The following is a 13,696-nucleotide window of genomic DNA, read 5'->3' as shown; positions in this document are numbered from 1 at the left end:
CAGGTCGTCAGGCTTGTACGGCAAGCTCTTTTACCCACTGAGCCATCTCACCAGCCCTTAATGTAAATCTTAAACTTTAATTTATTTTAAAGGATTTCCTAAGTCTCTTAAGATTGTTTGCCGCTGCCAGGTGGTGGTGGTTCACATCTTTAATCCCAGCACTTGGGAGGCAGAGGCAGGCTGGTCTCTGTGAGTTCAAGGCCAACCTGGTCTACAAAGCAAGTTCCACTACCCCCAAAAAAAAGATTGTTTGCTGCTTCTCTCACTGACATAAGAGATGAGAACCCACAAAATTAAAAAACGTGATGGGTTAATCACAGACCAGATATAGTTGACAGAATGAGTAAGCCAGAACATGAGTAAGAAGGAATCATGTAGAACTGAGTGTCAAGAAATAGATGAAAGACCTAGAAAAGTTGGGGGAAGAAAACACTGGACAGATGTTTAGTTGAAGTCGTGTCCTAAGTGGACTGTACTTTCCCTCCATTTTGGCTCAGAGTTCTAAGACAAGGGCCTGGAGATGGAGCTCAGTAGAGTGTTTGCTTAGCATGCAGGAGGCCCTGGGTTCTGTCCCCATCACTGCCTAAGATAAGTGGTACATACCTCTAATCCCAGCACTTGAGAGTTGGTAGAGGAGGTTCAAGAATTCAAGATCATCCTCAGTTGGCCAGTCAAGATACATGAGACCTTGTGTTTCAAAGGGTTTTGTTGTTGTTGTTGTTTATTGTAAAGTGAACTTTCTTGTAAGAAAAATGCTTTCAGATAAGTTGGGGGAGTTTCTCAGATCTCTAGAGAAAGATACCTAATGACCATATAGCCGGGTAGTGGTGGCAGACGCCTTTAATCCCAGTGCTTAGGAGGCAGAGGCAGGCGGATCTCTGTGAATTTGAGGCCAGCCTGGTCTACAGAGCGAGTCCCAGAACAGCTAGGGCTGTTACAAAAACAAACCCTGTCTTAAAAAAAAAAAAAAAAACTTTAAAAAAAAAGAAAAAGAAAAAATGCTTTTCACTGGCCCCTTGGCTTGTGACTAGTCTTGTAGATTAGAAAGGGATATTGATTTGATTTGAAAGAAGCAACTTATCTCTGGAGAAGAGAATTGAAGAGATTGTGGCTGGTCAGTGGTACCTGGGTTAGTCTGAAATAGTGTATGCATTTTGGCGTACACACTTTTAATAAATGGCATCATTTAATAGCAATAAAGTTCTAGGGTCTGGAAAGGTGGCTCAGTGGTTAAGTGCACTGACTGTTCTTTCAGAGGACCTGGGTTCAGTTCCCAGCACCCACAGGGCAGCTGATAACCAGTTGTAACTATACCAGGAAACCCAGTGCCCTCTTTTGGCCTCCACGGGTGCCACACCATAGTGGTGTGGTACAGGCACGTATGCAGATGAAATCCTCATACTCAAAATAATGACGATAAGTTTTCAAAATCCTAAAAGAAGCAGAAGAAAAAGAATAGGACAGAGATAGTAAATAAAGAGATTTTTTTTTTCTAAGACTGATTAAAGGTTCAAGCTCCAGTGATTTCAAATAGGATAAAAAAGAAGTCTGCAGGCCAGGCAGTGGTAGCCCACGCCTTTGATCCTAGCACTGCAGAGGCAGAGGCAAACTGACTGTGAGTTTGAGGGCAGCCTGGTCTACAAAGTGAGTTCCAGGACAGGCTCCAAAAACTACACAAAAACCAAAAAAAAAAAGAAGAAGAAGAAATTATCTGCCTCTATTCACATAAGTTTAAAAAAAAAAAATGCTCCATTCAACAATGGGTATTGTTCAGGTATCTGTCATCACATTATTGGTCTTCATCCAGTACCATGCTCAGAAACTCAAAATAATAATTAAATGTCTTTTATAGTTCCTATAGCCAATGAAATAGACATAATTCCTTATGTTGTACAGTGATTTCACACTGGTAAGATTTGGTGATTTCTTTCTTTAATCTCCACAGGTGAGGAAGAAAGTGCTTCCCGTTCCTCTGGATGGGCATCCTATCTGCACAGTTGGTCTGGACTTCGATAGACTGATGGAAAGGAAATTCTTTAAACAGAATTCATTTGGGGAAAAAAAAATGGTTATCATTATTTGGTCAGGAAGTGTGCATATCTGTTCACATCCTCCGATGATTGTATATATGTATAGCAGATGTATTTAGAATCTCAACTTGTAGGAAAAGGACAACAGCTTGAAGTAATGGTACCAGTCATCCACAGCCCTCTAACTCCGCACCGTGGCCTCAGTCTCTGAGATCTCCCGTGCCCAGAGAAAACAGTTCATTCCTGCACTCGAACCCCAGGAGCCACTCATTTCTAAGTAGTACTGTGAATTTTGAAATTGAACTGAATTCTGGTACCATACCAACTGGGGAGTTTAAGCTTTTAAAATAATGTTTGATGATTAAGGAAATGCTTTCTTGGTAAGGTTGACATGTTTATGAAGGGATTATGAAGTAAATATGCTTTGGTTAATTATGAGGCTAAGTTAAATTGCAATTTAGTCAGTTGCTTTAAAATACACCCCCACCCACTTGTTATTTCAAAACTTACCCTGGTACTGGTGATGTGTCGCTGACATTGCCCAGATGGCCCCACCCCAGCTGATGTGTTCCCTGCTGTCTCCAGGCTCTTAATGTGCTGCCTGCCACTCCTCATAAGCCATGAGTCTGTTCGGAGAATCCCCTGCATCTCAGAACAGTGACTGTCTTACTCAGCATTAAATCTCTACGTGAACCTGGTGCTTCCAGTGTTATTCAGCTAGGCTTGTTCCCTACGCATGGCCCCCAGAGGGGCTTAGGAGCGCTGTTGGTGAATGAGCCTAGCTGGGAGAGTGTTACTTGCCTTTATGTCTCTGGAAATAATCTATTGACTAGATTAAAATTGTGCTCTTAAATCAAATTTGGGGATTATATTTTAATATGTAATTTGTTAATAAATAACCACGTAGTGCTCTCTGGAGTTATTAAACTTACAGTTTATTCTCTAATTTTCAGTCTCAGTTAGAAACTGGACTGTACTTAAGTCACTATGAATATTGGTTTCCAACCCAGTTTAACTGAAATTTGCTGCTGACATGTTGGTTTGTTCTCTTAAAGCTATCTCTCTCTCTCTCCGTGTTTGCTCCTCCTAGGTTAGAACAGACCTAACTAGTGAATGTATTGGTTAAACGCATCTATCTCAGAGCTGACTTTAGAAGTTGAGGTTTTTTTTAACTTCATAAACTGTGAATATGAGTATGCCAAGTGGCATCCAATATAATTTTAGTAATATTTAAATAAATTCCACCTTTTCTTTGGGCCTACTCTGCCTTTTGAAGTCTGTACAAACTTGTTTTGGAATCTAGTCTGTTCATATGAATATAATAAAAATGCCTTTTGCATGGTAAAAATTACTTTGAATATAAAAGACATATATGCTTTTTGTGACCAGCAATAAGGAACTATAATGATTGATATTTCTATTAAATGCATTTAACTGTAGGTTATGTTTTTATGACTATTCTTTTTCTGTTAAACGCTGTCTTTGGGGTTTTCAATTAAGTTGTGAGGTGGAGTTGCAGACTCTTTTACGACTGCCCCTCCATAGCTGAGACCTGTTGGTGCTTAAGAAAATGTGTTACAGACTGAGCGATGCAGGAGGCCATGGCAGAAAAACTCCCTTCAGCTCAGGAATTTGAGGCCAGCCTACTGAGACCACCTCCCCTACCCCACCCCCAGCCTCATCAGAGAACACAGATAGCCAGGCATGATGGTACATGCCTTTATTCCTAGGATGCTGAAGTAGGCAGATCTCTATAATTTGAGGCCAGATTGGTCTGCATCCTGAGTTCCAGTCCAGCCAAGAGCTATGTAGTAAGACACTGTTGAGAGAGAAAAATAGACACAGACACCAGCTGGACCTGGAAGCAACACTTGTGCCTTTGTTTGGGCAATATAGCCATGGATTGGAGCAGAAATGGAGCTGGCAGAGGGTGCAGCCCCAAGGTGACCTCTGAGAGGAAAGGTTTTGCTCAGTTCCTTCAAACTCCCTTGGGCTGAGATATAGGGAGAGGCAGAGCAGAGAGAAACCAAGTCCTGAAAAACAAGGACCTGTTAAACCTTGGCAGGGAGTGGGCATGGCCCTTAGGCCTAGCAGTTAATGGATGTGTAGGCTTCAACCAGGTTAGTTCAGTGCTTGCCTGCATTGTGCCCCTAACAACTTGTTTTTGAAACTTTCTACATACCCAGAGCTGGGGCTGAAATCCCATTTACTACTGAGTACAGTGCTGTGACTGATTCTGTACAGTAAAGGACAAGCAGGCCTTTATGGGACTCCTTAGTCACTGGTGGAATTTCATTCCCTATGGGCTTGATGCCTGCACTCACTGAATAGACTTTTTATTTATTTTAGTTTTATGAGGCCAGCCTGGTCTACAAAGTGAGTTGTATATATTTTATGAGACACAGTTTCTCTTTGTAACTGTCCTAGCTGCCCTGGAACTTGCTTTGTAGACCTGGCCTTGAACTCAGAGATCCGCCTGCCTCTGCCTCCTGAGTGCTGGGATTAAAGGTATGCACCACTACCATCCGGCTGTGATGATTTGATTTGATTTTTATTACTGAATAGGCTTTCCCCACCCCACCACCCCCCGAAACAGGGTTTCTCTGTGTAGTTTTGGTGCCTGTCCCGGATCTCACTCTGTAGCCCAGGCTGGCCTTGAACTCACAGAGATCCGCCCGGCTCTGCTTTCCAAGTGCTGGGATTAAAGGTATCTGCCACCGCTGCACAAACAGAATAGGCTTGTTAAAAAGGTGAGTCTGTTTGTTGGACCTGGAGGATGGTTCCTGGTTAAGAGTACCTCTGCTCTGGTGTTAATCCAACTGATCCAGAACAAGACTACTACCACAATTAAAAGCCAGATTTGGAACAAGCTTTAATTAAATACTGGCCAGGTGAATGGGCTCTGGCCAGATCCATCTCTGGTTTCCCATTTTTTCCCAGAAAAAAATGGCCTGGAGTCTCATAGTTAGCAGCAGCTTAAGTATTTCCCATCAAGTCCAATCAGGGGCCAGCATACATCTTGACTTACCTCCAGGCTTCTTCCAATCGGACAAGTGCACATCCTGATGTACTTCCTGCCTGTGAACCTCCCACCCACATGTGATCTGGTGCAAATGGGTCAGACTTGTTCAGGGCAGTGAAAACATGTGGCTTGGTATATTTCCCATAAACAATAAACTCCAGCATTTCAGGAACTATCTGTCCTTGGGCAAGGGGCTTGCAGATACGAGGCATTTTTGTCTCATGGATCTTCAAGGCATAGTTATTAAAACTTAAAATGTAACTTTGTCTCTCACACTAGTTTGGTTCCCAGCACCCACACTAGGGCTCCTAACTGGAAATAGCTCCAATTCCAAAGGATTCCATGCCCTTTCGGTCTCCTCAGACCCCCATGTGATTTACCTCTATGCATGCAGGCAAACACTTACACACACAAAATAAAAAGATCTGCTTCAAAAGAAAGAAAGAAGGGACTGGAGAGAGAGATGACTTAGCACTTTTTCTTTTTTTTTTCAAATAATTTATTTTTATTTTACTTGCATTGGTGTTTTGCCTACATGTATGTCTGTGTGAGAGTGTCAGATCTTGTGAGCTGTCATGTGGATGCTGGGAATTGAACCCAGGTCCTCTGGAAGAGCAGTCAGTGCTCTTAACCACTGAGCTATCCAGCCCAACTTAACACTTTTTTAAGTACATTTATTTATGTATGGGAGCCCACAGCATGGGGTAGAGGCCTCAGGACAACTTGTGGGAAGAGATTCTCTCCTCCCATGTGGGTCCCAGGTCAGCAGGCTTAGCAGTAATTAACATGGCCATTGTTGTAGTAGCTTTTGTTTAGGTTTGTGTTGTTGTTTTTTAATATGGACCAATTAATAAATTTGTGTGTAATCCTTGTGTAGGGCCATCCCAATCTTCACTATATTGTTCCAATTTTAATATATGTGTTATTGAATACCACGGTTCATTTTGTTTTGTTTCTTAACGACAGTAATTCTAACTGGGGAAAAATGGAGTTTTACTTTGCATTTCCTAGTGGATAAAGATGTTGAGTAGTCTGTAAAATATTGGCCATAAATTAATTTTTTTATTTTATTATTTTTTTCACACCTTTATTTATTTTATTTTCCAGAGCTGAGGACTGAAGCCAGGGCCTTGCGATTGCTAGGCAAATGCTCTACCACTGAGCTAAATCCCCAACCCGGCCATAAATATTTTTAAGCCACATTAAGTGACAGTTGAGATCTTCCTGTGATTGCTTTCTACACAGACAAAAGTGATGCAAAATGTCTCTTGTCCAGAAGATTGCCAATGCTGCTGCTTGTGTTCACTGAATCTTTTTTAACACCTAGAAGACACGTGCTTGTTGGTTTTTTTGTTTTGCTTTATGAAGTATATTCTTCTTAGTAATGCTATACTCACTACTTCTTGTCCTTTTTTGTTGTTTTTTTGCCCGTCAGGGATAGAACCCAGGATCCAGTGCGTGATAAGCAAGCACTGTACCACTGCACTGCACCCCAGCTCCTTGCTGCTTCTCTACATGATAACATGCTGCATACAGATGATGCTCTCCTTTTTTGCTCTTTTTCTTAGCCAAGGAGTTCTGACAAGGTCACATTCCCTTGAAAAGCCTCTTCATCTCCACTTGATGTTTTACCAGCTCTCCCAAGGAAGTGAATCTATTAACAAACCCTGACAATCCTGATTTCAAAATATTACATTATTCAGCAAGGCTTTTTTTTTTCTTTTCTTTTTTTTTTTTTGGTTTTCCGAGACAGTGTGTGTGTGTGTGTGTGTGTGTGTGTGTGTGTGTGCGCGCGCGCGCGCGCGCGTGTGCGCGCGCACGCATGCATGCATGCATGCCTCGTGTGTGGAAGTCAGAGAAGTTTTACAATTTGGTTCTCTCCATCAGCCATGCAGGTACCAGATCAAACTCAGGCTGCATCAGGCAGGCATCTTTACTGATGAACCATCTCACCAGCCCTGGAAAAGATTTTTATTATTGATTTGAAAGAAAGAGCTTATAAACCTGGGAAACAGTGATTGAATTAGTCTCGTGCCCACATTGGTGTTGTGTTCATCCCAACGGCAAGAATACAACCACTACCACGGCAAGAATACAACCACTACCACAATTTGAGCCAAATTTGAAGCAAGCTTGGATTTTTTTTTTTTAAATTGGAGTGCAACCAAGAGTTGGCCAGTCTGCCTCCTAAGTCAGGTTAAAGGGAGCAGCCTCGAATCCATTTCTTGGGCCCCTTTTAAGGAGTAAAATCACTAATAGTTTTGAAGAAAAGACACACTGTGGCAATAAGGAAATACAGAAAAAAAAAAAAAAAACATGTGGTCACCATGTTATTAGGGAGGGGTCAAGGAAGGTAAGGGTATTCTCAAAAACAAGTCAAGGCCATGGGTTGGAGAGGGTCAGGTTTCAGGAGACAGCAACTCAGCTCTTACAGTAAACAGAACCTTATTTTTAACAATAAGTTTAATAACAGCAATAACATCTCCTGCCTTCAAAATGGAGTCAGGCAGGTTCCTGACTGCCACTGGCCACCCTCCTCTGTCGGGAGAGGTGATTGGAGTCAGTGAAACACGGGGGGCTCAGGAAACCTGGGGCTCATCAACAAATCCTGTTACCAAGACGGTTGGCTGATCAAGATGACCCGGAGTGACCCTTCAGAGCTAGATGAAATACGGGGAATCCATTGAGGGGTGACCACGGCACCCATCCACCCTCCCAATGAAACAGTGTGAAGTAACCTGCCCAGGCATGCTTGCCTTGAGTTAGTGGCTGATAGAAGACTTGAAATAGCATTTCGCCATACAGATGGAAAAGAAACTTCTCCAACTTCCTCATAGGTGCAGACAAACACAATGTACATCTTTTTAAAAATAAACTCCTAGACGAGGTATTTAGACTAAAGGCTAAGCTGTGCTGTTCAGGATTCATGAGATCATCTATGGTAGAAAGTGCTAATGCTGGGTCATGGAATGACTGACAGGCTGCAGTCCAACTAATCCAACAATAGCTAGCTGTGAATTCTTGAAAAGCCCATCTAGTAGTTGCTCAGTCTGGGTGTCAGACACGAGGCTGAATGTCTCAGCTGGTCTTCTATATGTGCTGGAATCTCAAAGAAGCCGACTCCAATGCCAGTGAAGGAAAAGGATGTGCTGACAAGGAGAGGGCAAGCAGAGTGAAGAACAAACCCTTCCTTCTTCTGTTGTTTTTATATAGGCTTCCAGCAGAAGGTATGGCCCAGATTAAAGGTGTGCCTCCCAGCCTCAAGGTCTGGATCATAAGTGTGCCCTCCATTTCTGGATTGTAGTTCATTCCAGATATAGTTGACAACCAAGATTAGCCATCACTGGCCGGGTGGTGGTGGTGGTGGTGGTGGTGGTGGTGGTGGTGGTGGTGGTGGTGGTGGTGGTGCACGCCTTTAATCCCAGCACTTGGGAGGCCAAGCCAGGCAGATCTCTGTGAGTTTGAGTCCAGCCTGGTCTACAGAGCAAGATTCAGGACAGGCACCAAAACTACACAGATAAACCCTGTCTCAAAACAAACAAACACCCAGCACTCGGGAGGCAGAGGCAGGCAGATCTTTGTGAGTTCGAGGCCAGCCTGGTCTACAAAGCGAGATCCAGGAAAGGCGCAAAGCTACACAGAGAAACCCTGTATCGAAAAACCAAAAACCAACCAAACAAACAAAAAACAAACAAACAAACAAACAAAAAGAATAGCCATCACCAGAGTGCTTATGAAGCTGGGTGTAGTGACACATCACCCTCTAATCCCAGCACCTGGCAAGTGGGTCAAGCCCAGCCTGTTCTACGTAGCAAGTTCCAGGCCAGCCATTGGTGAAATCCTACCTAAAAAAAATAGTGGTGATAGGAAACCCATATTTCAGGATAATAATGGAAGTCTCACATAATATTGTAACTCGCTGTCTTGGTTACTGTTCTGCAGCTGTGAAGAGACACCACGACCAAGGTAACCCATGTAAAAGTATTTAATTGGGGTCTTGAGTACTTCAGAGGGTCAGCCTGTTATAATGGTGAGGAGCAGAGTGCTGGAGCAGTAGCTGAAAGATTTATATCATGATCAGCAGGAAGCAGGCAGAAAGAACAAGACTGGGCCTGCCGGGTTTTTGAAAACTCAAAGCCCACCTTCAGTTACACATCTTCTCCAACAAGACCACACCTACTCCAACAAGGTCCCAACCCATATTCACCCCCAAGTCCATCACCTGTGTTCATTGCTGGGCTATTTCTTCAACCCCACAAAGAAATATTGTAAATGATGTATTCAAAATAAATACTTACAAATGAAGTCAGATTGGGTTTTGTAGACTTCACTGATCTCATATGTGATCATGTGGGAGTGAGTAATGGGATTCTTTGGCAGCAACTCAGTGGAGTGGAATTTTAGGAATGCTAAACTGTCCTTTTCCCAGAAACATCTCACACAAATATTCTCCTACTCCAAGCTTTTTCTTAAGGACATGATAAGAATGGGGCTATGGGTGTAGCTCGGTGGTACAGTCCTTCCATACATGAAGCCCTGGTTCCTTTGTCAGGCTTGTAAAGGGCATATGGTGTTCAGAGAATGTGATAGCTAATATTGGTTGTCAATTTGATTTCATTTGGAATCATCTAAAATACAACCCACTGGGTATTCGTATAAAGGACTTTTTTTTTTTAAATCAGATTATTTGAAGCCTAAAATGTGGACAGTACCCTTCTGGTGGCACCCAGATACAAGGATGTGGGAGGAAACTTTGCTTTTTGCCTGTTTGCCCTCACTCTTAATGACAAGTTCATCTGTCCTGTTGCTGATATCTAACTTCTTTGGGCTTCCAATGTAGGCTGAAAACAAGCAGCTCCCCAGGAATGCTCCAGGCCTTCAGCACCAGATTTTGACTGCTGAAACATCTCACCTTGTGGACTGAGCAACTACTGGATTCTTGGCTTCTTCCATGTGAGTTTGAACATAGGACGTTCAGAGTCCAAGGTTTCACTCTGAATTAATGCACAATACTGCCCACTACATAGTATTTCTTTCTATTATAACAAAATCAGATGGAAATAATAAAACTCAGTGCTGAAGATATAGACGTTATCTAATTAGTTTATTATTTGGAAGCAGGAAACAGTTTCCCCTGCCCTCTTACTACATACTTATCTGGTAAAGATGGAAAGAGATGGAAAATAAGAAAAAAAAAACTTTTTTAAGTATTTATTTTGAATACATGCTTTACAATAATTTTTTGTGGGGCTGGAGAAATAGCTCATTAGGGAAGCATGCTTGCTGCTCTTACAGAGAACCCCAGATAACTCCCAGCACCCACATGGCAGCTCAGAATCATCTGTAACCCCAGTTCCAGGGGATGCAGCATCCTCCTCTAGTCTCTAAGGGTACATAGGTACAGGCACTCATACACATAATTTTTTTTTTTTTAATTTTCATGTACTTTGTGTGCATATACACATATTGGAGGATTTACTGAGGCAACTCCACATAGTTAAAAGGGAGGTTTATTTTGGGGTAACTTACAAGTGAAGGGATAGGTTATAGGATCCGGGAGAGGTGACGTGCAGTCCAGCGGTGTTCTCTGGAGAACTCTGCTTGGTCTACATCCAGCGTCCAGGGTCACCAGGAACCAAGAGAACCATCACATCTGGATCTCAAGTCTTAAGGACTCCTGTCTCAGCCCCGCCTAAGGGGCAGGTCATAGGTAGGCGTGACGGTTACTGGAAGCCTCACTGGGGGGTAGTACTTCCAGGTCAAAGCTGGAACAGCTACCCACTACATACACACATATATGAAAGATTTCCAAATATCAACTTTTGTTTTTAAAGGTTGATTGTTGACAGTCAGAACAAAGATAAAAGAAACAGTCATGGAGACATCCTCTTTTATCTTGAGAAACTGCTGAGTTGAAGAGTAAGAAGAAATTCAATCCCATGTTCTAGAACAACCATATTTTTCCAAGTTTTCTTTGTGGCAGACATTGGTCAACCACAGAAGTAGAATCACTTGGAGAGCACATTCCACAGATGGCATAACTATGATGAAACTAAAAACCACTAGTCAAGAGGCAGCCAGATTTTATCCAACTACCCCAAAATGGCAGCAAGATTTCTCTTTTCTTTTGGAAGCAACATTTTTAAATTCTATTTCATTACATTTATTTATACTGTTGTGTGTATGTGTTTGGAAGTCAAAGGAAAATTGAGAGATGCTTCTCTCATTCCACCACAAGGGTCCCAGGGATTGAACTCCTGTTCAGCCATGTTGCTGGCCAGGACCACAAAGTTAAACTTCTTTTTTTTTTTTTTTTTTTTTTCTTTTTTTAACCCCCAAAACTCAGTACATTTATTATATGCAATCGAGGATGCACAGTGTATATACACTCCCAATACTAGGCTTCCATACTTAGTACCTGAAGCAACCTTATCCTACTTACGGACAAAGGCAAAGTCTGGCCTCCAGGTCAAAGAAACAGGAGTGAAAACAGTCCAGGCAGGTTCTTGTAGAGAAGGAGACTTTCTTGGGCTGCCTTTTGGCCCTGAGTATATCCAGCAGCTCGGGACAAAGCAGCTTAAATTTGTTTCTAAGTATTCTCAATTCCTCATAGCATTCCAGAGGGGCCGGGTACAGCTCCTGGGCCAGCTTGGTCAGCTTGGCTGTGTGACGTAGAAGGTTCTTCAGGACAAGCAGAGAGATGTTATTATGATAGAAATTGACCTTGGTAAGCTGGAAGCAGTGGCTCAGGGCAGGCAAGATAGCAATGAAATGAGAGTCCCTCATCTCGCACTCCTCCAGTTCCAGGGTTTGCAGGGTGCTTGAGATTCTTGCAAGGAGAAGCCCGAGAAGCTTAGGGCATGAATCGGAGAGCACTACCCCACTCAGGTTCAGGTGTCTGAGCTCACGGATGTTCAGGCACTGGCTCAGGTAATCCAAGTCTGACTGGGAGAGCCGGCAGTCAGTGATTGACAGGGTCTTCAAGGGGGTCTTCAGGCACCTGAGCCACTCTTCAAGGCAGCCTGTTAAAAAGTAGATGTTATACACGTAGAGATTCTGGAGACACGGGAGTTTGGAGATCTGAGAGAGCAACATGCTTATCCATCCCTGCTCGGCAGAGGCAGCAAATCTGAAGGGCTTCGGAATTCCCTCGAGCACAAGCGTGTGAAGATTTCTCATCTGCTCCAGGTAAGGAAAAAGCTGTGCCATGAATTCCAGTGACCACTGACTCAGCTGCAGCTCCAGGATACAGTCCAGATCTATATTTTTGAAGATCTGTAATGCAGCAAAGACAGGTGAATCCCAAATCTTCAGCTTTCTGCAGCATAGATGAATGGAACCTTTGCGCTGCTGGGCCCACTGTAACAGGTACGTTTCACATTTATTGAACCTGGCCTTTATGAGTTCAAGATCAGTTACCACCTTAAAACGTTTCTTCACCCCAGAATTAGGGCAGATCTCCTCCACTGGTTGCTTCTGCCTCTTGGCTTGTGGTGAGCGGTCACCTTCCTGGGTTTCAGCCCTAATGCTCCAGAAGTCCTGGTGCACATTCGTCAAATCAAGCACTCTGAGTTTCGACCGCCTTGGATGAGCCTTCTCTGTAATCAGCACATCTAGTCCAGCCAGCAGAGCTTTCAAAATCTCCAGGTGGGGGTCCTTTATCAGGGTTCCCGCAGGAAGGCATGGGAATGGCCAGGCAGACACCATGGCCCTCAGGATGTTTATACGTCTGTCAGTGAAGGCCTCCTCAAACATCGCCGGGAGCAGCCCCATGGGCAGCTCCTCCAGGGTAGAAATGATCAAATTCTCCTCCCTCAGCAGCCTCTGTCTTGCCAGCTGCATGAGTGTGGGTGGGGCCTGGTCTCCCATTCTGACCGGTTTATTTCAGGGATAATAATGCCTACTCAGCCACGTTCCCAGTCTTCAAACCCGAAGTAAAACTTAAAACAAAAATACCCTAAACATTCCAAGCTCCTGTAGGCTGGAAGGGGGCCAATGCAGATGAGACCTCCACCCCTGGAAGACCGACGTGCATGACACCGTCCTTGGCACAATCTCCTTAGGACCGTCGCAGGGCGGGTAGAACCACGTACAGACCCTTTAACGCCCTAAAGAAAGAATCAGGCGGCCCATCTGCCAAGTTGAGTCACAGCCTCCAGCCCACGATACTGCGGCCTGTCCTTTGACCAGTCACACCTTACCACGTGTTCCTCGCGGGTCAGACGCAGTGGCTCTCCAGGAGTGTCAGGGGCATCCTCAGAACGCCCATCAGCCTCTCTGTCTGCTTGGGGCCGGGGAGCAGCAGCGCCTGCGGCCAAACGAGAAGAAAGCAGGCTTAGGGCCTGGACGAAGAAGGGATGGGCCTGGTGCGGGGGGTGGGGAGGAGCTATGACGACTCAGGGGCGGGGCCAAGACCCGTCGCCCAAGCTGCAGGGTCCCTACCTCGCTGCTCCGGCTTTCGCCGCGTTCCTTCCCCGGCTGCTTCGGTCTACGCGGCACCCCAACCTTCCGCCCGACCGGCGATGCTCTCTGCGCCGCCCCCGCCGAACCTCACCCCGCCCCCAGCCCGGCTTCGGCTCGCCGTAGCCTTAGCCCCGCCCCGCTTACGGCCTAGGCCCACGCTCTCCGGGGCGTGGTCAGCGTC

General features: G+C 44.4%; 1 protein-coding gene, 1 non-coding gene and 1 pseudogene across 4 annotated transcripts in view; 1 reads left to right on the top strand and 2 right to left on the bottom strand.

Annotated features, from left to right (window-relative positions):
* Positions 1 to 3,469, top strand: part of Gcc2 (GRIP and coiled-coil domain containing 2) — a 60,050-nt gene extending 56,581 nt beyond the window's left edge. For both annotated transcript variants that reach the window (XM_042266597.2, XM_076557231.1), the window contains one exon: positions 1,946 to 3,469. In XM_042266597.2, the coding sequence (XP_042122531.1) occupies positions 1,946 to 2,016 (71 nt within the window). In that variant the 3' untranslated portion in view covers positions 2,017 to 3,469. The remainder of the gene's footprint in view (positions 1 to 1,945) is intronic.
* A 2,415-nt stretch (positions 3,470 to 5,884) lies between these two features.
* Positions 5,885 to 5,988, bottom strand: LOC121824928 (U6 spliceosomal RNA). Its single transcript, XR_006066923.2, has one exon. It is a non-coding gene; the product is annotated as a U6 spliceosomal RNA (small nuclear RNA).
* Positions 5,989 to 10,248: 4,260 nt separating this feature from the next.
* LOC102904165 (oogenesin-1 pseudogene) lies at positions 10,249 to 13,679 on the bottom strand (annotated as a pseudogene). Its single transcript, XR_013046675.1, has 2 exons — positions 13,495 to 13,679; positions 10,249 to 13,360 (listed from the first exon to the last, which is right to left on the bottom strand). The product of XR_013046675.1 is annotated as an oogenesin-1 pseudogene (transcript).
* Positions 13,680 to 13,696: the final 17 nt, after the last annotated feature.

Source organism: Peromyscus maniculatus, chromosome 21 (genome assembly GCF_049852395.1).
Source record: "Peromyscus maniculatus bairdii isolate BWxNUB_F1_BW_parent chromosome 21, HU_Pman_BW_mat_3.1, whole genome shotgun sequence".
Lineage (NCBI taxonomy): Eukaryota > Metazoa > Chordata > Mammalia > Rodentia > Cricetidae > Peromyscus > Peromyscus maniculatus.
The sequence above is the reverse complement of the archived record's forward strand: the minus strand, read 5'-3'. Positions and strand labels throughout refer to the sequence as shown.